At 42.0% G+C, this 23,280-nt stretch overlaps 1 protein-coding gene across 1 annotated transcript in view; it reads right to left on the reverse strand.

Moving 5' to 3' along the window:
- Positions 1-7,404: 7,404 nt before the first annotated feature.
- LOC145399252 (facilitated trehalose transporter Tret1-like) overlaps positions 7,405-23,280 on the reverse strand; it is a 50,408-nt gene continuing 34,532 nt past the window's right edge. The window contains exon 7 of the mRNA XM_080271938.1: positions 7,405-7,426. Coding sequence (XP_080128064.1) covers positions 7,405-7,426 — 22 coding nt within the window. The remainder of the gene's footprint in view (positions 7,427-23,280) is intronic.

A 23,280-nucleotide genomic window follows, 5' to 3' on the forward strand; every position in this document is an offset into this window, starting at 1 on the left:
CTGGGATATTACTGAACAGCATGGTGTTTGGCTTTAATGTCAAGAGTCTGGTACCAAATAGTTTGTTATATCAAGGGTGCACTGTATTAGGAGAGGGTTGTTCACCTTGATAGTTGTACAGTCGGCCTAAGAAGTGATGGCAGAGTATCCAGAAGATTTCTGTCAGCGATAATGCACATACTCTTCCTTATATCTTTACAAGGTGAAACCTGTCATGTAATACTGTTACAGAATAAGTTAATGTCAAAGTACAGGTATATTTCAAAATTGCAGAAGCAGTTTGTTAGTTATGACAATAGGAAATCCTAAATGGAACAAATTGGACTTCCACAACTATCGCTCCGGGACAGTCGGGAATAAATTGTGGAGTTCATAATATCTAGTATGGTAACATACAATAATTTTATAGTAGTGTAAGCCTGAAAAGAAGAGTGCTTCAGTAAACAATTAAAATTAGTCGTTATTAATTATAAAATTTTGTTAAAATATAAGCAAATAATTTAAAGTAACTTATTTCCATTTCCAATGTCTCCATGTCAAAGGACGACAGAAAGTGGGATGGCAGCGTGAGTCAGTAGGCAATTTTAAATGTTCTGATCAAGAAGCACAAAAAGAGGCAACTTTTACTGAAAGACACTGAGTTATTACACTGCATTTGGCCAGTTTTCCATTAAGAAAATTCTCTGGATGATTTAATATTAGCCAGAGGACTATCGGTGAATGAAATATAAAAAAAAAGAACCTCGAAATTTGCCAAGAGTCGGAGCTTCTTGGAAAATGCCAACTTGTGTGATTGCATAGTATCCTCAGTGCTTAACCCTTAGTGGGCAAATGGGGTCCCTGTGGACCCCAGCATGTTTTTAAACTGTTGCCATTAAGCCATTTTTTACTTTCACAGCCTGTCCTCTCATGACTTTTATTGTAGATGGTTATTTTATATCCTCATAAAATTTGAGCAAAAAATTTTGCACGATTAAGGAGTGTCATTGCAATACATGTCAGTGGGGTCCACCAGGACCCCACCTGGCCTTTCGTGTGACTATTTTTTAAAAATATTTTTTTCAGATATTTCAGATGATAAACATCAGGACAAGGTCAATACCAGTAGCAAAGTTTTATGCCTCAATGGGGGTGGCAGAAGGTGATCAAGAAGAAGAAAATTATTCAGAAGGGGATTCATCTGTATCCGACGCTGATAATTATGAAGCGTTTGAACGATCAGACAGTGAAATTAGTGTGAGTAGTATTGAGTCTCCTGTGAGTGCTGATGATATTTCTGAAAATGCAAGTGGTGGTAGTAATACAGAAGATGCTCATCAAGAGGATAAAACAAGAAATTGTTGTACCAAATTTGAACATTATAGGGAGGGTTTTATTTTATGATCATGCTAATTTACTTTACACATGAACTTGTTATTATTTTGAAAACCTGTTCCAAGAATACTGACAAGTAGACATTCAGATAAGTTTAGAGTCAGTACTTCCACACTCACACTTTAACAAAATTGTGATTAAAAAAAAAAAACAGGACACTTGGTGGGTTGGTTCCATGTGCCTTGTCCTGGGCAACATATGTACAAAGTTTAGTAGATATAACTTTATGAATGTGGCAGAAATACACCAGTAAGGTTTGGGGTCCGCTGGGACCCCATCGTCCTTCCGTGTAACTTAGTAACCCCTTGCCCACGAAGGGTTAAACAATTAGCAAGGGTAATAAAATGCAAAGGTTCGTAAACAAATCACTGATCTCAAAACTTCCAAATCATAACTTTCAGTTAAGCAGGGCATAGTGGATTATTTAAAAAGAAAGGTTTGACAGATAAAAAAGATGGAGCAAAAAATGTGTGCTTTTGCATTGCAAGAGTTTATAAACTCATGATCTGATTTACTTTATTGCCTAGTGTGAGAGAAAATAACAAAATTTGTCATACCTCCTTACAACTTAAAATAATTTAGGTCAGTTGTGGATAAAGAAACTAATTATAATTATTATAAGCAAGGGAAAGTTAAAGAATAAAAGGCAGAATGGTCTTGCTGCTACTTCTATCTATCTATCTATAGCCCGACGCCCTAATCCCGCAAAGGGTGGCCGCAGACAAAACGCCTCCAAGTCACTCTGTCACCCACCATTTGACTCCCCTCCCCCCAACTCACCCCCCCCTCCCTCATATACCTCTCAACTCCATCCCTCCACCTCATCCTCGGTCTACCCCTCCCTCTCCCTCCCTCCACCTCACCTACATACACCCTCTTAGTCAGTCTTTCATTCTCCATTCTCTCCACATGTCCAAACCACCTCAGTGTATTTCTCCTAATCTTTTCAACCACATCCACATCTACCCCACAACGTTCCTTCACTTCTTCATTCGTCAACCTGTCCCTCCATGTCACTCCACAGCCTCCTCTCAAGTAACTCATTTCCACTGCTCTCACTCTTGACTTATTCCCCTCTTGCAAGGTCCATGCCTCGCTTCCATACGTCAGGGTAGGGATCACAATACCATCATGCAGTGACTTCTTAACTTCCATACTTGAGGTAGGATATTATTATTAACCCTTTGAGATTTTTGGCCCTCCGCCGATTGTGTCTGTGCCAGATTCAGCCTGGCGCACTTAGAGTGCACCGTCTTGCAGTGATATTTGTACTTAATCGGCCACTGTACACTAACTTTTTATGGTAGACTAATGAATGTGGTATCATTTTAAAGCTGAATAGTTGCTCTTTATCGTAGTATGGTTGAAAAAGGTAAATACGATAGCTAAAAGGCCAATAGGATGAGTAGAAGTTAGCCGAAAAGGAAAAATCACACACCCTTCTGTAGAAAAATATTTGTAAAAAAAAAAAGTATTAGAGTTACATGAAATTTGATTGCACCATGTCAATCTACAGTAAATTACCTTTCCATTGATATATAGATTATGGCAGTTTACATTAGTTTTCACAGTGAAAAGCGAAAGCTCTCACTGTCACACAGGCATATGTCCATGCTGGTAATACTGATATTATTCATGGTAAAAGCGATTTTATTATGCATATCCTTCTGATGTACTTGTCAGTGTAAAACTAAATAGTTGGAAAAGGATAAACAGGATAGTGTATGTAGAACAAGCCCAGATAGGATATGGAAAACATGCAAAAAACAAATGTTGTTTCATATGACTTGAATTCGAGTCATCAGAATCTCAACGGTTGGATTTGCGATGACTCGAAATCGCGTCTTCGGAATCTCAAAAGGTTAAGAATAATTTCATTGTTGTGGCATTTCCTTGTTACTATATCATCACCATAACATTTGAAAATAGGGTAGTGTATTGCAGTCACAAGAATTTTTCTTAATTGGTCTTCAAAACTAGAGCATCTGTATTTGAAATCCTGACAAGCAAATAAATCAGGAAAATGGGGTTATACTGTGCACCGTGCGTGGAGTAATACATTACACATTCATTGAAATCGGGATACGTATCTAAGTGTTAATTTCTAATATATCACTGCCTCCTGTTATTCATTTTCCATAATTCTTGGTGGGATATAATATATATTTTATTTGATAAGACGTGATGAAGGCACAGAATTTTTATCGTGTATTCACTGTTTTCATCGAACATATGGTAGTGCAGAGTGACCGAAGCAATCTGAAATTTTTGTTACTTTTGCCTCAAGTTTTCCTTTATGTTTGTCATGGGGAGGGGGGGCATTTCAACTGCAAGGTAGAACACTAGCTGGGTGCTTAGATCACTAATGTCAAGCATGTCATGAAAAATATAAGGCAAAAGTCAAGTAAGAGATGTCACCTTTAATACCATTAGTACCTGATATGTTTATAGTGCATAGTTTTCACTAGGCAAGGTGTATTTTTTCACCCAAATTACCATGCACTAGGAGATGTGCAGTGTAATAGGAACAATTTACATCCAGCTAAATGCATGATAATATGAAAGTAAATAATCATAGAGTATGATTGAACTACCCAGAAGGGCAAGATATGATAAAGTTTTAGTGGCTGTGAAAGAAAAAGGTGCGGGAATCTGTTGAAAGTATATTCATTCATTCATCATCTACTCCAGTGTTGCCCCATGAGGGACGTAGGAGCCCGGAGCCAGGCAAGTTGGTCTTGACATTTAAGATGAGAGTGACCAGCCTCACTCATCCCTGAGTGGCATTATGTGAGCAATAAACTCCAACCATCTCTTGGATATAAACCTGCACCGAATCAATCCGATTGGAGCGCCTTAACCCGCGGCGTCCCGGGGACGTACTTCCACGTCCTCACGTTTTGTCACAGCTAATCCCGGGGACGTACTTCAACGTCCTGCAATTGCAAGGTTCATAATTTCCACAATTTTCAATTTTCGCGAGTCATTTTTGGTACGTATACACGTGACACCTTCCTCAACAAGGTGCCAGGCAGAGACAATGCCTTACCCAGCATGACCTCCTCCCCTCCCCTGCATGCCATTGTCTCAGCAATTCACCTGTTATCAGTGACCTGGCCAGTATAGCCATGTCATGCCATGGTACGAAATTCAGGGCCAGAGTGATTCCCCAATCAACGACAATGTGGAGGACAAACTTTACATAGCATTAGAGGAAGAAACAGTTAGAAATGATGATCAGGTAATGTGGCAAAAAAAGGTCAGGTATTAGTGAGTGAAACAATGCTTATAATGCCTATATTACTGCTTGAAAACCAATATACTCTTGTACTACATATAAATTCGTAACAGTAAATAAATAAATACCGTTTATGAGTGGTGTGAAATAGTTATCCTCCCATAGAACTCGTTTTCTTTGGTGCCAGCCTGATAGAAAACCCAGTAAGGTAAGGAGGCTCTCCTACCTGTAATGAGTATTTTAAACCTCAGGTGAGCGATTTCTCTATGAATTTTCGATGTTTCTCACCAAAAGCGAAAGTTTTAGCAAAAAAAAAAAAAAAGGGGTCGAAAAATGGTCGGGATTGGGGGGTACCAGTGGTCAAAAAGTGGTCGGGACGGGGCGGGTTAATTACCCACTAAACCACCAGGTGCCATGATTTGGTTATATGGTTACCACCCGGCATAGTAAATGGTTTCCTGACATACAGGAAACCATTTGTCTTTTCACACAGTGTAGAGTCACCCATGGACTGAAGGAAGAGGAATTGAAAGTAAACCAAGTTGTTTTTGAGGTAGGATGTGATGATCATTTATGATGGCTTGATGCCACCAATTGGTGGTAGGTGGGGACACTCACTCGATATAGTGCTGCTTTGGCTGCCTGTCCTTTCTTCTCTTCCTTCCTTCCACTTCTGTCTTTCTTTCCTTCATTCTTTCCTCATCTTTCTGCCTATGGGTGACTTTCTCCTTCTTCTGTCTTTCTTTCCTTCATTCTTTCTTCCTCCTCCTGCCTATAGGTGACTACACTGAGTGACAAGCCAAATGGTATCCAGTACACTAGGAAATCATTTACTATGGTAGGTCATAACTATCTATTGCCAGATGCCTTAACCCCATAAGGAGTGACCACAAACAAATTGTCTCCATGTCGCCCTGTCCCCCACCATTTAACTGCATGCTACCATCTCACACACCCGTTTCTCATATACCTCTCCACTCCATCCCTCCATATCATCCTTGGCCTCCCCTCCCTCTCCCCCCCTTCCACCTAACTCACATACACTCTCCTCATCAGTCTCTCATTCTCCAAGGGGTGGTTGGGGCTTATTGCTCACATAATACCACTCAGGGATGAGTGAGGCTGGTCACTCTCATTTTAAATGTCAGGACCAACTTGCCTAGGCCAGGTTCCTAAGGTCCTCATGGGGCAACATAAGATTGGATGATGGATGGATGATGATGATGCCACCAATAGGTTTTCATAGTATGATCTACTATGACACAGATGTTCTGTGCTCATATTATGATGGGACAGTCATTCACAATGGGATGGCACCACAAACAAGGATTCAGATTGTGATTTAAAAGACAGTGCCCATGTTAAGGCAGGACAGTCCTTCACAATGGCTTGGTGTTAAGTAATTATGCCCAGTCAAGAGGTTACTTGCAGGGGTAGATTAATCACTAGGCTGAATACCTCACAGCCAAGCCCCTTCCCCCATTGGAAGAAAAAATAAATACAAATTTAAATTAATTGACAAATGATAAAATTACGGTGACTGGCATGACACAAGACCTCATATTGGGAACCCCCTCCCTGGGTAGGAGCTCCTATATCTGGTTTAGCCTACAGTTGGTGGTCTCACTACAACCCCCCCCAAGGAGAGGATGTCAGACCTCAGGACAGGGATGATAATCCCAGGATGGAATGGGATGGATCAACCATCTGTGTCCTGGGATGGTACCAATATGTCTGCCCTCAACAGGGTAATAGAAATCCTGGTAAAACGATGGGCTGCCAATCTGAAGACTGGGATTGGTGGCCCAAGGTTAGGGCCAACCCAACAAAGGTGGGAAGGGTCACTGCTGTAAAGATATGGGAGGGATGCCAAAAGCTGCTAGTCCATCACAGGGCTGAAGCAATGTTCTTGCATCCTTACCTGCCCAAGGACATCCCCGAGGAGTTCACAGGGAAGTTTAGAAATCCATCCCAGGGTAACAGTGGCCAAGCATGGCAAAAATGAGAGAGTGGTATCCATCCTGTGGTTGAGCCACGAGACAATGTTATCCACCCCATGTTTAACCCTTTCAGGTCTCCTGGCCATGATTGCAGCTGTATTGGTATGGGTCTCCTGGCCACGATCATGGCTGTATTGGTATGGGTCTCCTGGCCATGATTGCAGCTGTATTGGTATGGGTCTCCTGGCCACGATCATGGCTGTATTGGTATGGGTCTCCTGGCCACAATCGCGGCTGTGTCAGTACAGGTCTTCTGGCCATGATTGTGGCTGTGTCAGTACAGGTCTCCTGGCCACGATCGCGACTTTATTGGTACGAGTCTCCTGGCCACGATCGTGGCTGTATCAGTACGAGTCTCCTGGTCATGATCGTGGCTGTATCAGCACGGGTCTCCTGGTCACGATTGTGGCTTTATTAGTACGAGTCTTCTGGCCATAATCGTGGCTTGCCCATTGGCCTTCAACTCAAAACTGTGGCAGGCAGCTGGTGAATGTTATCAGTATTTCTCAACATTTACTCATTTCCTGGGTATTAGTTGAGAAGAAATAAACACAGATTTATGATATTTGGTTAGTAGGAGTGTTTCACTGCCATTTTGTATACAGAAATGCACTGACTTGGGACACCACACACCACTTGCTTGCAACTTCCCATCGTTATTGTGGTTCTTGTATGGTAAGTAGAGCACTAATATTTTGTAGACAGATGAGTATTAGTTCCTTATGCATGAATATGATGTGTTTTTTCTAAATTTACGAACCTTGATTTTTGTGGGGTCAAAAATGCAGTTTCTCAGGCTGGACCTATTTGCAGCCTGAAAGGGTTAAGCCACATGATGGTGCTATCCAGCCTGTGGTTAAGTCACATTATGGTGCTATCCAGCCTGTGGTTAAGCCACATGATGGTGCTATCCAGCCTGTGGTTAAGTCACATGATGGTACTATCCAGCCTGTGGTTAAGTCACATTATGGTACTATCCAGCCTGTGGTTAAGTCACATTATGGTACTATCCAGCCTGTGGTTAAGTCACATTATGGTACTATCCAGCCTGTGGTTAAGCCACATGATGGTGCTATCCAGCCTGTGGTTCAGCCACATGATGGTGCTATCCACACTGTAGTTAAGCCACATGATGGTGCTATCCAGCCTGTGGTGAAGCCACATGATGGTGCTATCCACGCTGTAGTTAAGCCACATGATGGTGCTATCCAGCCTGTGGTGAAGCCACATGATGGTGCTATCCAGCCTGTGGTTAAGCCACATGATGGTGCTATCCAGCCTGTGGTTAAGCCACATTATGGTATTATCCACCCTGTGGTTAAGTCATGGTCACATGGATATATATTCAATTAATAACAAGAGCAGTGAAATTCTCCAAAAGCTGGTCACATGAGTAGTTCTTTCCAAGCAAGAAAAAAATGCAAATATTTCCAAGTGAGTGCAAGATGAATGATGGCTGTTTTCTCTCAAGTTTTATTAATGCAGGCGTTAGTGTGGCAAAAAAAAAAAAAAAAAAAAAAGGATGCAGCAAGTCTGGCAATGTTAATGATTAAACAAGTGGAACATGAGCAGAAAATATTTGTGGATGTGTAAGTAGCTTGCCAGAAAGAGAAGTGAGAGAATTAGTTCTAAATTGGTCAGAGAACTTAATTTGGATGAGCCAGAAACCATGAGGTTGTGGATATGACTTTGTAAAACTGAAAAGCTTCAAGTGTCTTGTTTCACATATTATTGACAAGTAGGATACCAAAGTGAGGGAGTCTGTGTCCGTGAGTGAGCAGCAGGCTTGGATAAAAGCAAAAGCTGCACAAACCAACATCCCTTGTATACTCCCCACATGCTTTTCAAATTATTTGTGTATTTCATCCATAATAATGTTGGTATATTATGTGATGAATCAACAAAAAATGAGCATTACAATTTGTATAATGAGCAGAACATTATCAAATTAGTGCATATCATCATCTTTCGGACCTCCTTTCCCACCCTAGGGCAGGGTGAGGAGCAGCAATGTCCAGACTGCCCAAATTTGCCCAGTCCAATGGGCCATGCTTCCATTCACTCATAATTAAAGCCCACAGAATCCTTGCTGTATCAGATACACCAAAAACATTCACCACATTCTGTAGCTTCACAAACTTATCTGGTTGAGTCAGTGCAGATGCTGCCACGTTAAAAAGGGATGCCAAATCCCTGATCATGCATTTCTCCTCACAACATTCATCCAGCCAGCTCGATCTCTTGTCATTCCTTAGCCTCACCAACTTCCAAACCTCTCTTCCTCATACACTCATCCACCATGTCTCTCCACCTTCTCCTGGGCCTACCTTGCCTACTCCCTCCTTCAGAATCGCTCAGATATACCTTTTTCACCACTCTGTTGTTATCCATTCTCTCCACATGACCATACCTTCTCAGTACACTCTCTTCAATTCTGGTGTCCACAGACTTCTTCACTCCGTATCTGTCGTGAATCACATTATTTCGTATCCTATCCACTCTCTGTACTCCACATACATTCCTCAGCAGTCCCATCTCCATTACTCTTACTCTTGACTTTTCATTTTCATGCCACACCATTGTCTAACATCCATATGTTAAAGTTGGCACTAACACTCCTTCATGTAAGCCTCGTGCAGCTGCAACACTCAAGCCTCTGTTTCTTATCAAGGCCTTCATTGCACCAGCTACTTTTCTTCCTTGTGTCTTTCTACTTTCCGCTTCTTTTGCACATTTTCCTCTCTCTTCTATCACTGTACCCAGGTATTTGAACTCCCACCAATTCCAATGTCTCCATTCATTTTAACATTACACTGGGAGTCACCTCCTCTCTCAATAACCATCATTTTACTCTTTTCTCCATTAATTCTCAAGGCACGATGCTCACAGACATTGGCAAAGCTCCACACTAGCCTACCAACTTCTTGTCTTGTATTTGCAAGCAGTACTTCATCATCATGCATACAACAAATTTGAGATACTCCATCCATCACCATTCATTACCAGCGCCATCCCCCTCTGCATTACTCGTGTTTTTACTTCTCTCATCTCCCCATCCATGTATATATTGAACAACCATGGGGACATCGCACAACTTTGTCGCACGCCCACACCGATCGTGAACCATTCACTTAAATGCCCAATTACTCTTACACATGCTTCACTACCATCATAAAAATTCTTGATGGCAACTAGCAGCTTACCATCTACACCGTACATGCGCAGAACTTTCCACAATCCTTCCCTGTCCAGTTTGTCATATGTTTTTTCCAGATCCATGAATGCCATAAACACCTTATGGTCCTTCTCACAAGCCTTCTCTGCTATCTGTCTCACTGCAGATATTTGATCCACATCCTCTGCCACTCCTAAGACCACCCTGTTCATCACTCACTAGGACTTCTGATATCTCTCTTACTTTCTCAATAATAATAATTCTTCCATATACCTTCCCTACCACACTCAAAAAACTTATGCCATGATAATTCTTGCATTCACTTTGCTCACCTTTATTTTTGTACATGGGTACAGTCACAGCCTTTTTCCACTTTGCTGGCACTGTTTCACTCATCCATGCCTTCTTACATATCTCCAGCAAGCACTTCATTCCACTCTCTCCACTACACTTAATTATCTCTACATACACCCCATCAACCCCAGCTGCCTTCCCATTTTTCAGCCGCTTCTCAGTGCTCTTCACCTGTGCGAGTGTCACGTCTCTTGGCACTGTGTTCCTTAGTGCATTTGACTCTAATTAAGGCCTCCTCTGTTCATACTCATTGATAGATCATGGGGCATTTGACTCTAATTAAGGCCTCTTCTGTTTGTACTCATTGATATATCATGGGGCATTTGACTCTAATTAAGTTCTCTTCTGTTTGTACTCACAGATAGATCATGAGGAAGATACTGATCTGGTTTGGATTTGAATCCAGGTTTTGCTCCTCTAGAGTATGATGAACGAACAGTAGCTGGTTGTAAGGCTGATTTAAACTGTGATGGTTATCCATAGCTCTGCATGGCCCTGCTTGCCATGGATAATGATGGTGATGATAAATTAAACTGCATGATTAATACAGTATTTTTGCTGTGTACAGTGTTATGACAGTCATGAGGTACATGCCATGTGTTGTATGTATGTCTGTGTGGAAGCTCATCAAGGAGATGTGGAAGCTCATCAAGGAGACACAAAATCACCTTATTTTGATTCCCTCCCTTTTCTCTCTTATGTTATTTTTTTTTTCCTGAGTGCATTTTTAAGTTTCAATGCACACCATCCTGTGTGTGAGACAGATGGACACCATCTTAGAATACCATTTTGGCATTTCATAACTTCATAATTTCACCATCATTCGACAAGACCGGGCAGTGGACTCATCACCCTGGTACACAAATCCATCAACTTTGCAGATACCAGTGCACACACAAAGTCACTTCTCCCTCCACATCACACCACAACAGAAATACAATCAATTAAAATACGCACTGGTAACAAATCACACACAACAATCGCTAACATACATTCCCCCCCAGTCGTCCCCCACAGTACCACACAATTACTCTCCACAGATACACCACATCACTAACATACCCAACATCATCCTGGGTGGTGATTTCAATGCCAAGTCGTCGGCCTGGCATGTCAACAACCCTGACACAGACAGAGGGCTGGTACTACAATCCCAGACAGATCATCTTTTCATACTGAACACTCTAGACCAACGTATCCATATCCCACACCAAGCCCTCTTCCTCCCATCATCCCCAAACATCACCTTCTGCTCCCCAAACCTCGCCTCCACTACACCCTGGAGAGTGGTCAAAACCCTGGGTTCTGATCACCTCCCAGTCATCATCACTACCAAAACCAGAGTCACCCCAGCTGACCACAAACTCACATACACTAATTATAAGAGAGCCAACTGGGAGGCCTTTGTAACTGAAACTGAACAACATTTCGAAACACTAAACAGTACACCCATCACAAACATCAACACAGCTGTGCACACTTTCAATACAATTATACAAAACGCAGACAAAGACACATCCCTAGAGGCAACAGAAAGAGACACAACCCCAACTTCACACCAGAAATTCAAGGCCTCATCAGACAACGGGACACACAGCGACACTCCCCAACACCCCATACACAAGACACCATACAACAAATACAAGAACTCAAACACTCAAATAAACAATAAAATATCAGAACAGCAAACACTAAACTGGAAAAATTACCTCCAAACACTTGACCACAAAACAAACATCAGCAAACTCTACATCACACTAAACACCTTCACACTTTCTAACAGCAACACCACACAATCACACGCTGCCATCACAACAACAGACACCATACCCTCAAACAAACAACAAGCAAACACTCTCATCAATCACTTTTCACAAGTCAACCATCTAAACCCCCATCCTGAAGACCGATGTATCATCTGACGTAAGAGACGGTTTTCCACAGACCAGTGCGTATTTCCCACAAACCCAGACTATGCACCTTTCACTTACAAGCAGACGAAGCACATCATTAACAACCTTAAGCACTCATCTGCCCATGGACCAGACAACATAAGCAACATTCATCTTAAACACCTTGGACCACAAGGCATACAAGCACTCACCAACATATCAAACTACAGCTACTCACACAACATAATACCCAACATCTGGAAGCATGGCAATATCATCACTATCCCTGAACCCAACAGAGACCCCACGTTACCCACCTCACACCGCCCCATCACACTCCTCTGCACCCCCTCTAAAGTCACTGAACGACTGGTACTACAACTAGTCACACCTCACATTCCCCTAGCCCAATCACAACATGGCTTTAGGCCACTGCACTCCACAAATGCCTTTCTTACAGACCTTACACAGAGAGTTTTCGATGGCATGAATTCAGTTAGGCCACCACACAGAACACTCCTAATCACACTAAATGTTAGCAAAGCTTTTGATGCCATCCCCCGCCACAACCTCACAAAGAAAATACTCGACACAAAAAGATGGCTGGCAAACTACTTAGCAGGCAGATGTGCACATGTAACATTTGCCGGTCAGTCTTCTAATGTCAGAAACTTCACAAACGGCATCCCCCAAGGATCTCTTTTGTCCCCTACACTCTTTAACCTATACATGCACAACATACCCACACCCCACACACCACAGATACACATAGCTTCCTATGCAGATGATATAACACTTACATGCACGCACCAAAACGCAAACACAGCTGCACACATCATCCAACCTTACCTCAACACACTACACGAATGGTTCACCACAAACAGGCTCAAAATAGCCCCAGCCCAATCTACAGTGACCCTTCTCACAAACTGGACAGCAGAACACAGTCACATCCCACACCTCACCATAAACAACACTCCCCTACAACACACACACACAAAATCCTTAGTGTAACATGCAATACATCAGTGTCATTTAAACAACACATCACAAACATTAAAAATAAAATAACACCAAGACTCAATGCCTTGAGGTCACTTGCCCATACAACATTTGGACACAACAAAGAAACCACCACCACAGTATACAAACAATACATACGTTCAGTGATGAATTATGCAAGCCCTGCCTGGGCTCCTAACCTCACCAAAACACACTACAACACTCTACAGACCATACAGAACAAGGCCCTAAAAATAATCACAGGCTGCACAGCTACTACACCCACAGACCACCTACATCAAGAAACCAAAGTCCTCAAAGTCAAGGATCACCTAGACATAAAGGCACCCAGTTTCTTGCTGCAGCCTCCACAGACCCACAACATCCGCTTTATTACATGGCAGCAGTAGATGGGAAGTTGTTGAATGCTGTGAAGAGTATGTACGATGGTGTGAAGGCTGCAGTGCGCGTGGATGGTGAACTAAGTGAATTTTTCTCTTTGAAAGTTGGGTTGAAACAGGGATGTGTCATGTCTCCATGGTTGTTCAATCTGTACATGGATGGGGTAATAAAAGAGGTACAAGGTAGGGTAGTGGATGTTGGAGTGGCCCTGGTGAGAGAGGATAGTACTCCCTGTACTGTTGTTTGCAGATGATACTGTGTTGTTGAGTGAAGACGAAGAGGAGCTGCAAGGCTTGGTGGATGAGTTAGGGAGAGTGTGTAAGAAATGGAATCTAAAGGTGAATGTAGGGAAGAGTAAAGTGATGGTCTTTGAGAGAGGTGAAGTCAGTGAATGTACAGCGAGGTTGGATGGTGAGGAATTGGAAAATGTGAGTACGTTTAAGTACTTGGGTAGTGTGATGAGTAGGGATGGAGGTTTGGAGGGTGAAGTGCTTGAAAGGGTACAGCAGGGAAGAAAGGTTGCTGGTTCTTTGAAAGCAGTGATAAGAAACAGGGAAGTGAGCATGGAAGTGAAAAAGTTACTACATGACAGTTTTGTGATACCAACTCTAACGTACGGAAGTGAAGCTTGGACGTTGTTGGAAGGACACAAGTCAAGAGTGAGAGCAGTGGAAATGAGTTATTTAAGAGGAGCATGTGGAGTCACATGGAGAGACAGGCTGACGAATGAGGATATAAAGGAGCGTTGTGGTGTGGATGTGGATGTGATAGGAAGCGTTATGAGGAACACACTGAGGTGGTTTGGCCATGTGTAGAGGATGGAGGGTGAAAGACTGATGAAGAGAGTGTATGTGAGTGAGGTGGAGGGGGGAAGAGGGAGGGGGAGGCTGAGGATGAGATGGAGGGATGGGGTGGAGAGGTATATGAGAGAGGGGGGTGTGAGTTGGGAGCAGGGCAGTGAAATGGCGGGGGACAGGGCGACTTGGAGGCAATTTGTTTGTGGCCACCCCAAACGGGATTGAGGCGTCTGGCAATAGATAGATAGATAGACATCCACCTACACCAAGGAACATCAAAACAACACCCAGCACACGATACCACACACGAATACTGTCATCTCTCCCCCCTCCCCCACCTCAGACCAGCTTCCAGAAGCATATCCACATTCAGATCACTCACCACTCCATTCAGTCACTTAAAAACAAAACACAGCTGCATGCACGGCCTCCTGACATCCACCCTTCTGAATCCTATCTCCCTCATGAGGACAGGGTTCACCTGGCCAGCCCCCTGACATCCACCCTTCTGAATCCTATCTCCCTCATGAGGACAGGGTTCACCTGGCCAGGCTGAGATGCCTCACCATCCAGCCCTCTTAAGCTACCAGAAGAGGCTGGATGACTTCGTCGCTGATGCCTGTCCAGGATGCAGCACAGCACCCCATACTATTAAGCACATTATGGAAGACTGCATTACACACAACCACCTACGTCTTTGAGAGCTCTGTGGGAAAGCCCGGTCTCGGCCATGGCCTTCCTAAGGGACTCAGGGCTGTTCGGCCAGACTTTTTAGGGAACTACTACTACTACCATTTTGGCACAAATTTTCCCTCATCAGTGCTGATTTGTCCAAACCCAGCCCAGTGATTGTAACATAACCTCATTAATTCTAGCCTGTCCATACCCTACCTAAGCTAAATTTTTGTAACCTGACCTAATTTATCCAAACCTATTTTAACCTTGACCATACCTAATGTAATTTTACCTGATGCTACCTAACCTAACCTATTATAACCTAACCTTGACCATATCTAACTTTATTTTGCCTAATGTTACCTAACCCAACCTATTGTAACCTAACCTCCACTGATCCTTACAACATATATCCTAAGTAGGGGTTGGTGGAGGATTAGTGCCCCTCCCTGTAAAACAATTAACTCTAAGCCATTGGCCACCCCGTCTGGGATACATGGCGTCTGGCAATGAATGAATGAAACAGTTTTCCCTAACCTAAGCTAAATAATCCTCACCTGCTGGTTTTGTCATTTATAAAATTGTGATGCCATTATAATGCAGCACAGGAGGCTGGTCCATTTATCCCCCTGTTGTGTTGGTGGGATAAGCTTAGTGGCTTATGAGGAGATTTTTCTTTTTTTTTTTATGTGAGGAAGGAACCAAAGGCCACCAGCCCGCAATAACTGTTCCTTCCAAGAGAAAAACAAAATACAATAGAGAGCCAAATTCAAGATCCAATCATTTCGAGATGCCTGGACACACTGCGTTTGAAAGACTGGAGATCATAGGAAACAGGAAATACAGACAGAGATAGACAGTTCCAGAGTTGACCTGTTGCTTAAATGAAGGACTGGGAGTAATGGTTAACTCTTGCAGTAGAGAGTTGGACAGAAAAGAGATGAGAGTTTGCTGATAGATGGGTGCTATGCACCCATTGTAGAGGTGGAGGAATGCATGCAGACAGTTCAGAGGAGCAGTGACCATTGAAGTAGCGATAGACAAGAGATAAAGATGCAACAGTGTGGTGAAGAGACAGAGATTGAAGGGAGTCAGTGAGAGGAGGAGAGTTAATGAGACGAAAAGATGTGAGGAACATTCTAGCAATTATGTGTTATGCTGTAGGATTAACTTAATGGTTTATATGTGAAGATGAACATTCTAGAAATTGTGTGTTGCCTTGGGATTAGCTGAGTGGATTATATGTGGAGCTGTGAAAAACATCTGTAAATTGAGTGTTATGCCATAGGATTAGGCTAAAGTTTTATGTCTGGTGATAGGAGGAACATTCTAGAACTGTGGACATGTCTTACCTTAGGAATTTGTTCTTATCATTATTGTTATTGTGTATTGTTGGTTTGAGTGCATTATTACATGAGAAAATGTGAGTTCCTTCTCAGACTGTAGAAAATCCTGTATTGTTCTTGAGATGGAGTCAGCTGGGGGGGTGAGGGCTTACATTGGTACATCCCCACCCCACCCTGCCACAGGCTCCAACAGTAGTAGTACAGTAAAGGAAGGACGTTGCCCAGTGATTTGTCCTCCCTATGGTACAGTACACAGGATCAGGTCAGGCATCGTAAATAAACACTGGCTTCCTAAGTTTACTGTCTTTTTTTTCCAAATAATTACACTTAATGCTTTCCAACTTCACTTCACTATTCTCGCAAGCACCGGAGCTGAAAAAAACTTTACTAACTGCAAATACACTTAATGCTTGACAACACTTCACTATTTTTCATAAGTACCGATGATATACAAACTTCAATAACACTGACACTGCACTACACCCAAACTTAACTGAAAACCGACTGAATTTCCTCTAGTCTCTTGAAATAAGCTTGCATTACCCTAGAAACTTCTACATTCCACGAGAACAATAGTTGCCAACTCAAAGATATCCAAAACATGTCAGAGTTTTCTTACATTGCATAACACTCTAAATCATTTACCATACAAACTTAAATTACATAATTGAACAATCACAGAAATAAAACATTATAAAGAAAAAGAGCACAAAAATTAATGCATAACTTACGAAACAACTACGCTTACAAACAGCAGGCAAATTGGGAACTCCGACTCATACCGGAACCACTGTAAACATCGGGAATCAGTGAGAAGCTTCTCAATTATCTAACTGGCAAATCCCGCTTCTTAACACTACCCCCTCCCTAGTTCTTTGTTTTCTCAACAAAACTACACAATATATATACTACCATAAACCTTAATCCTAATGAGAAATGTAACTTTACATAAAATAATCCTTCAACTTATCAGGTCTTCTTCTATGCTGCTTCCAACAACGTCATTGCTCCTCCACACAGTCCACTCCTCCCTCCTCCAGGAAGGTCTTGGTCTTCTTCCTGATTCACTTCTTGTCTTGGGAAACTGTCGCCATCCTCTTCCACTTCAGCTTGTTGGTCCTCTTCAACATCCTCGGCTACGGGAGAGCATGATTCCTCGGAGACGTCCCAGCTGTACTGTCCTGGCCCATGGTAGTGCCACAGACGGTTCACGTGTACCGCCTTTGAGCGACTCTTCCTGCCTCCCTGAATCTGATACATTATGTCTGATGGGTGGTCCAACACAGTGTAAGGCCCGTCCCATGGGCTCTGCAGCTTCGGTGACTGTCCCTTCTTTCACTGGGGATTGTATAATCAAACTTGGTCACCATCCTTGAAGCTCCTCACATGCCTTGGCATCATACTTGCACTATATCACCTCTCCTGAAAACTTGAGGGCTCCTTGCACTTGATGATGTACCTCAGCCACCCTTTCCTGAAGATGCCTCACATAGCTGGAGGTGTCTGTTGGCAGCTCTTCACCAGGTGGTCTTCCCTTAACAAGTCAACAGGTAAGTGTAACACGTGGCCCAACATCAGTTTTGCAGGGGTGTAGCCTGTAAACTCACAGGATGCAGAACGATACTCCATCAGCAATGCAGTTATACCCACCAGAAATTGACTTAGGACCTACACACACAGAATTGCTATAGGAGAGTTGTTTGTCTTTGCTTTGTGTTTCCACCTCTACCAAGTGAATTTTTGGGGCAAGAAGCAACTGGCAACCCCTCCGGTGTTGGCAGGAGGTGGTGAAACACTCAGCACTTCAGTGCTTGCCCAGAAGCGAGAGTGAGAGTATGTTCCCGTCACTCAAAGCTTGCACCTCCCTCTTTTTTCATATGCATCACTGTTTGCCCTGTTATTTTCTCAGCATCGAGTTGTCATGCCTGGAATGTACCGCTCAAGGGATTATGAGGGTCTATATCATTGCATGGAGGCAGGATAATGTCCCTATCAACACGATTTGTGAACATACTGGATGTGCAAAGGTGACCATCATGAAGATTCTTGCTGCAGCGCATGGCCTACCACCTGATGTCATACCAGAGCACAAGCATGGCGGTGGAAAGAAGAGGACAACTTCGAGAGGTACAGATATGGAAGTAATCAAGAATCCTCGACTGATAGCAGCAGAATTGAAGAGAATGCATCCCCAGCTGTTACAGGGCATCTCAATTTGAACTATCCAACACCGCTTGCAGAAGGAGCTGGGTTTGCCAAGCCACACTGCAGCCAAGAAACAGCTTCTTACTCACCGCATGAAGAAACAGCACATTCAGTTTGCCAAGAAGTATGCATACTGGACATCAGGTGAGTGGAGAAAAGTTATGTTTTCCAATGAAAGCACATTTCAAGTGTTCCGGGTGCATTCTGCCAAGGTTCATTGCCCTGCCTCCCGTAGTCGATATGACCCTGCTTACACGGTGCCGACTGTTAAGCACCCACAGTCGGTAATGGTATGGGGGTGTTTCTCAGGTGAAATGGGAAGGGGAGGCCTCTACTTTCTAGAACTTGATGGTGAATGGTGGCTGGTACATTCAAGTTCCGAAAGATCATTTGTTAAACTTTTTTGCTATTCATGGGTGCGACTTTTTCATGCACGATTCAGCTCCATGTCACAAGTCAAGGAAGATGACAAAATGGCATCAAGATAATCAGATTGAGGTCCTCGACTGGCCTAGCAACAGTCCAGATCTAAGTCCAATAGAAGACTGCTGGGCAAAGATGAAGAAAATAATGGCAGAGAAGAAGACACCCAATCTGGACAACCTCAAGACTGAACTGACATTTGTTTGGTGCAAAGAAATGTCCTTAGATTACTTTAGAGATCTAAGTGATTCCATGCCAAAACACATCCAACTGGCCCTGAAAAATAAGGGAAACATGATTTCATATTAATGAATGGCGTTTCATGAACAAACATTGTGATATACTATGATTTCTGTGTTTTTTAATATCTTGTGGGGGGAGGTGCTAAGTAAATTTGTGGTAGTTGTAATTTCTGGTCCCATTCTGTTTGTCCCTCTTTGCAGTACTTGGCCAGTTCTTTTCCTTGGGTCCAGTTGAATTTCTCCACCATCCCATCTGACTGTGGCCTTAGGGGGATCGTCCTGGTTTTCTTGATCCCCAATAACTTTCAGAATTCACGGAACACAGCAGACTCAGAGTTTCTACCCTGGTCTGAATGTAGCTCTTGTGGCATCCCAAAATGACAGAAGAACTGATCAACCAACACCTGAGCAACAGTCACAGCCCCTTGATTATGAGTAGCATAGGCTTCTGGCCACTTTGTGAAGCAGTCTGTGACAACACATATATACCGGTTCTCTCTTTCAGTGAGTGGCAGAGGTCCAGCAATGTCCTCCGCGACTCCTTCCATCAGTGCACCCACTTCGTACAGCTGAAGAGGGATGCAACTGTCATAAATGACTTTGTGTCATAAAATACTTTGTGGTTCTTTGTGGTTGAGTTGTAGTTGAGTTATATATATATATTTTAGACTTGTGGTCGAGCGGCTTTTATATCTTGGAGTCACTTCCCATTTGTCATGTAGTGACACGAGAGGTAAAGAATAGTATGGGACTATTTTTATTTGTCTTGGAAATATTAACAAGTCTCTCACACAAAGCGGAATATAGAGTCTCGCTCCCTCTCTCTCTCTCTGTCTCTCGAGTTGCTAAGCTCTTCTCCCCTTCGACCTGCCTCTAGTATCGCTTGTTCCCTTCTCGACCTCTCTGTTCTGTGTCTAACCTCCGTCTGTGCTCTCTTTCCTAAACTCTGGTGTAGCAGGGGTGTGTCACGTGTGTTCCTCGTGGATGGACTAGGTCTTTGTTCACGAGAGGACTGCTGACAGCTAACTGCATCATCTCCTTACTGGCCGCTGTCGTCAGCTTTCCTCAGTGTAACTTGCAAACCTCATTTCCTTTTCCCAGGCTCGCAGAGGGCTGTCTATCTATCTATTTATCTATCTATCTATTATGATTTGCAATTATAATATGGAGTCCTACCACACTGCTCGGCCGCGCAAAAATGGCGTACCATCGACATTTGATAGTCATAACATATTAATACATATTATATATACATTATAATGAACTTATAAGCTAATTAAGTGAAATACATAATATTGTAAAGTAACATAATTGTATGAATATTGTATACATATATTATTCATAGTAAATAGTGATTATTCAGTAATATTACATTTTAAACAAGTTGTATACATATTTGAATAAATGCATTAAAGTAAATTATTTAACTGTAATACACTATGTACTTGGGTTATTATAGTGAAATGCATACATGCAAGAATAAAAAATTGTTTAAAATGAAGATTATGATAAGAGTTATTAATATTTCATTTAAAGATAATGGTACTGGTCTGCCATATATGGGTCATTTATATATATATATATATATATATATATATATATATATATATATATATATATATATATATATATATATATATATATATATATATAATTAATAATTAATACAATATACAAAATATATACACTTTATTCAGGGTGGTTAACTGTGATGTTAACTCTCCCCCCACTAAATAATGACTCCAAATTAGCAATTCTTGCATGCATTCTGTGCATTGCGAACAGCAGTACTGCAACTACAATGCAGACGATTATAAAGACAGTAGGTGCTGAGCTATACACATAATATGGGTTGAACATACTCAAACTCAAATCTTCCCAGGGCTTCATTGTTTCATTGATCAGCTGCATAGTTTCAAACTTAGGTGAAGTCAGCTTAATACTTGTGCTCATGTTTAAGTTCATATTAGGCAGTGGGTGGAAATGTTTGTGTGTATGGTTGAGAATGGCATAGTTATTGATGGTGGATAAAGTAGACATGGCTGGTGTAAATACCGCACAGTAGTCTGGTGCTATGTATAATCCTGAGGCTGATGTATGAGATGGTGGTATATCTGGACAGACTATGTAAACTGATGTGTTATGAGGGAAATAAAAAAACTGTGAGTGTCCAATGCATTGATGGTGTACAAGTTTATCTGGAGCAAAAGTGAAGTTGCAATGATGATGAATATTGTTATTGCTGATGATAGCCATTTCACAAGGGACCGTATCAGTAGGCTGAAACGTGAAAATGTACGCAGGACAAAGATGAACAGCATGTAAGGATGTGCGGCACTTTCGCTCAATCGTTGACTCACTTGCGAAAGTGACAGTGTCCCGTCTCTTGGAGACCATGATGAGTTCGGTGTCTGTGTTGATGTTGATGATGACCAAAGTGTTGTTATTTTTATAGGGGAAAGGGTGTATTTGGTATGCTGTGAACAGGTCTTCAGTGATGAATGGTACATGAACTACCACTGATGTTGGTGTTAGTGTTGCTTCTAAATACGGGTAATATTGCATAAATTCCCTACTGCGGAACAATGGCTTCAATTTATGTTTATGTATGCCTTGACTAACTATCTGACGTAGCTCATGAACTGGGAGTAAGTCATTTGTGATCTTGCCATCACCAGCATTCGAAATTCCTTGCATAAGTGCCCTGAAACGATCTCTAGTGTTCTCTAATTGTAGTAGAATCGTGTCAATATGTTCTGTGATGATGGAGAAGTGCTGGAAAAGAGTAACGTTTCCCTCTAATTCATTTATTTTATCTACACTCTCGAGAGCTACGTTTTCTGCTTGTTTCAGATTTTTCACAATTGTCTTCATTGCTGAGTTCTGTCCTGTGATGAATTTATCTTGGTATGTTAGTACCTGAGCTATCTTATTAAATTTGTTGTTTATTTCTTTAAGGTCATCCTCTGTAGCCAATCCAAAGATGTTTCCAGGAACTGCGCCGCCCAGATCGAACAAACCGCGCTTTTGGTGAGTACGTGTGATGTTGTTCCTGTCGCTCAGTACCTCCGGTCCATAAGATGGGAGATCTTGGATCATGATGAGCATAGTTGACTTCGCCTGTTCTAGTTTCCATTTCGCTAACTTCACCATTTCATTCACTTCCTTGGTGTTATGTGCTTGTGAAACATAATTCCCTATCTTGAAGTCCAGAGTTCGCATCGGCGTCGCAAGTCTTTCTAGATAAGTAGGTAAGTCATACAAGTAATCTAGACTTATTTCAGTACTCATGACGTCCTTAACGATTGTAGTCGTGGCCGTTGGAGCTATGAGTCATCCTTGTCGTACTATATGCTTGGGGTCTAGGTGTGCATATACTCTTACTATGTAGAGGAGAATCCATAGCATAAGTCCCTTCATCGTAACCTACCGAAAAAAAAAATAATAATAATTTCCTATAAAGCTGTGGTTGATGATAGTGATGATGTGCGTTACGGTTAACTGTTATTTCATTTATAGAAGGAGTTTAAATCAATATTTAATTCTTGTAAATGATGTACTGTAGATTTTATTGGAATAGTTGCACCTATGTTCGGTTGTTTGGTATATGATCTTAATTTCTTTGTGTAATAATTGTTGTGTTCTTGCTTGGTTTCTTGAGGTACGTTCACCTGTTCGGTTGTATCCGAGGCTGAATAATTATGTGATAATTCCCTTGAAACTCGTTTTAAATGGTCAATATGAACTTGTTTCTCCTCGCCACTTGAAAGTGACTTAATTAAAACTTTGTTTGCTTTTATGTTAATTACTCTGTATGGGCCCTCAAATTTTGGGGATAATTTATTGTCTCTCGTATGAATGACTCCGTAAACAATGTCTCCTAAGCTGATAGGTGAATCTTTTGCCTTCTTGTTAAATGCCTCCGTCATTTCTTCCTTGGACATCGTTAATTGTTTTTTGACTCTTTTGTGAATGTCCTGGAATTCACGTAAATGGAGTTTAGAGTAATCATCGTAATTGTATATAGGCATGCTGTCACCTTCTAGGAGCTCATATGGTAATTTTTTATCTGTGCCATATATAATGAAATGTGGTGTGTCACCAATGGATTTATTTATAGACCCATTAATGGAGGCCTCTACTCTGGGAATCCAA

The sequence above is a fragment of the Coenobita brevimanus genome, chromosome 48 (genome assembly GCF_032717465.1).
Source record: "Coenobita brevimanus isolate Jiangsu-jjx chromosome 48, ASM3271746v2, whole genome shotgun sequence".
Taxonomy (NCBI): Eukaryota; Metazoa; Arthropoda; class Malacostraca; order Decapoda; family Coenobitidae; genus Coenobita; species Coenobita brevimanus.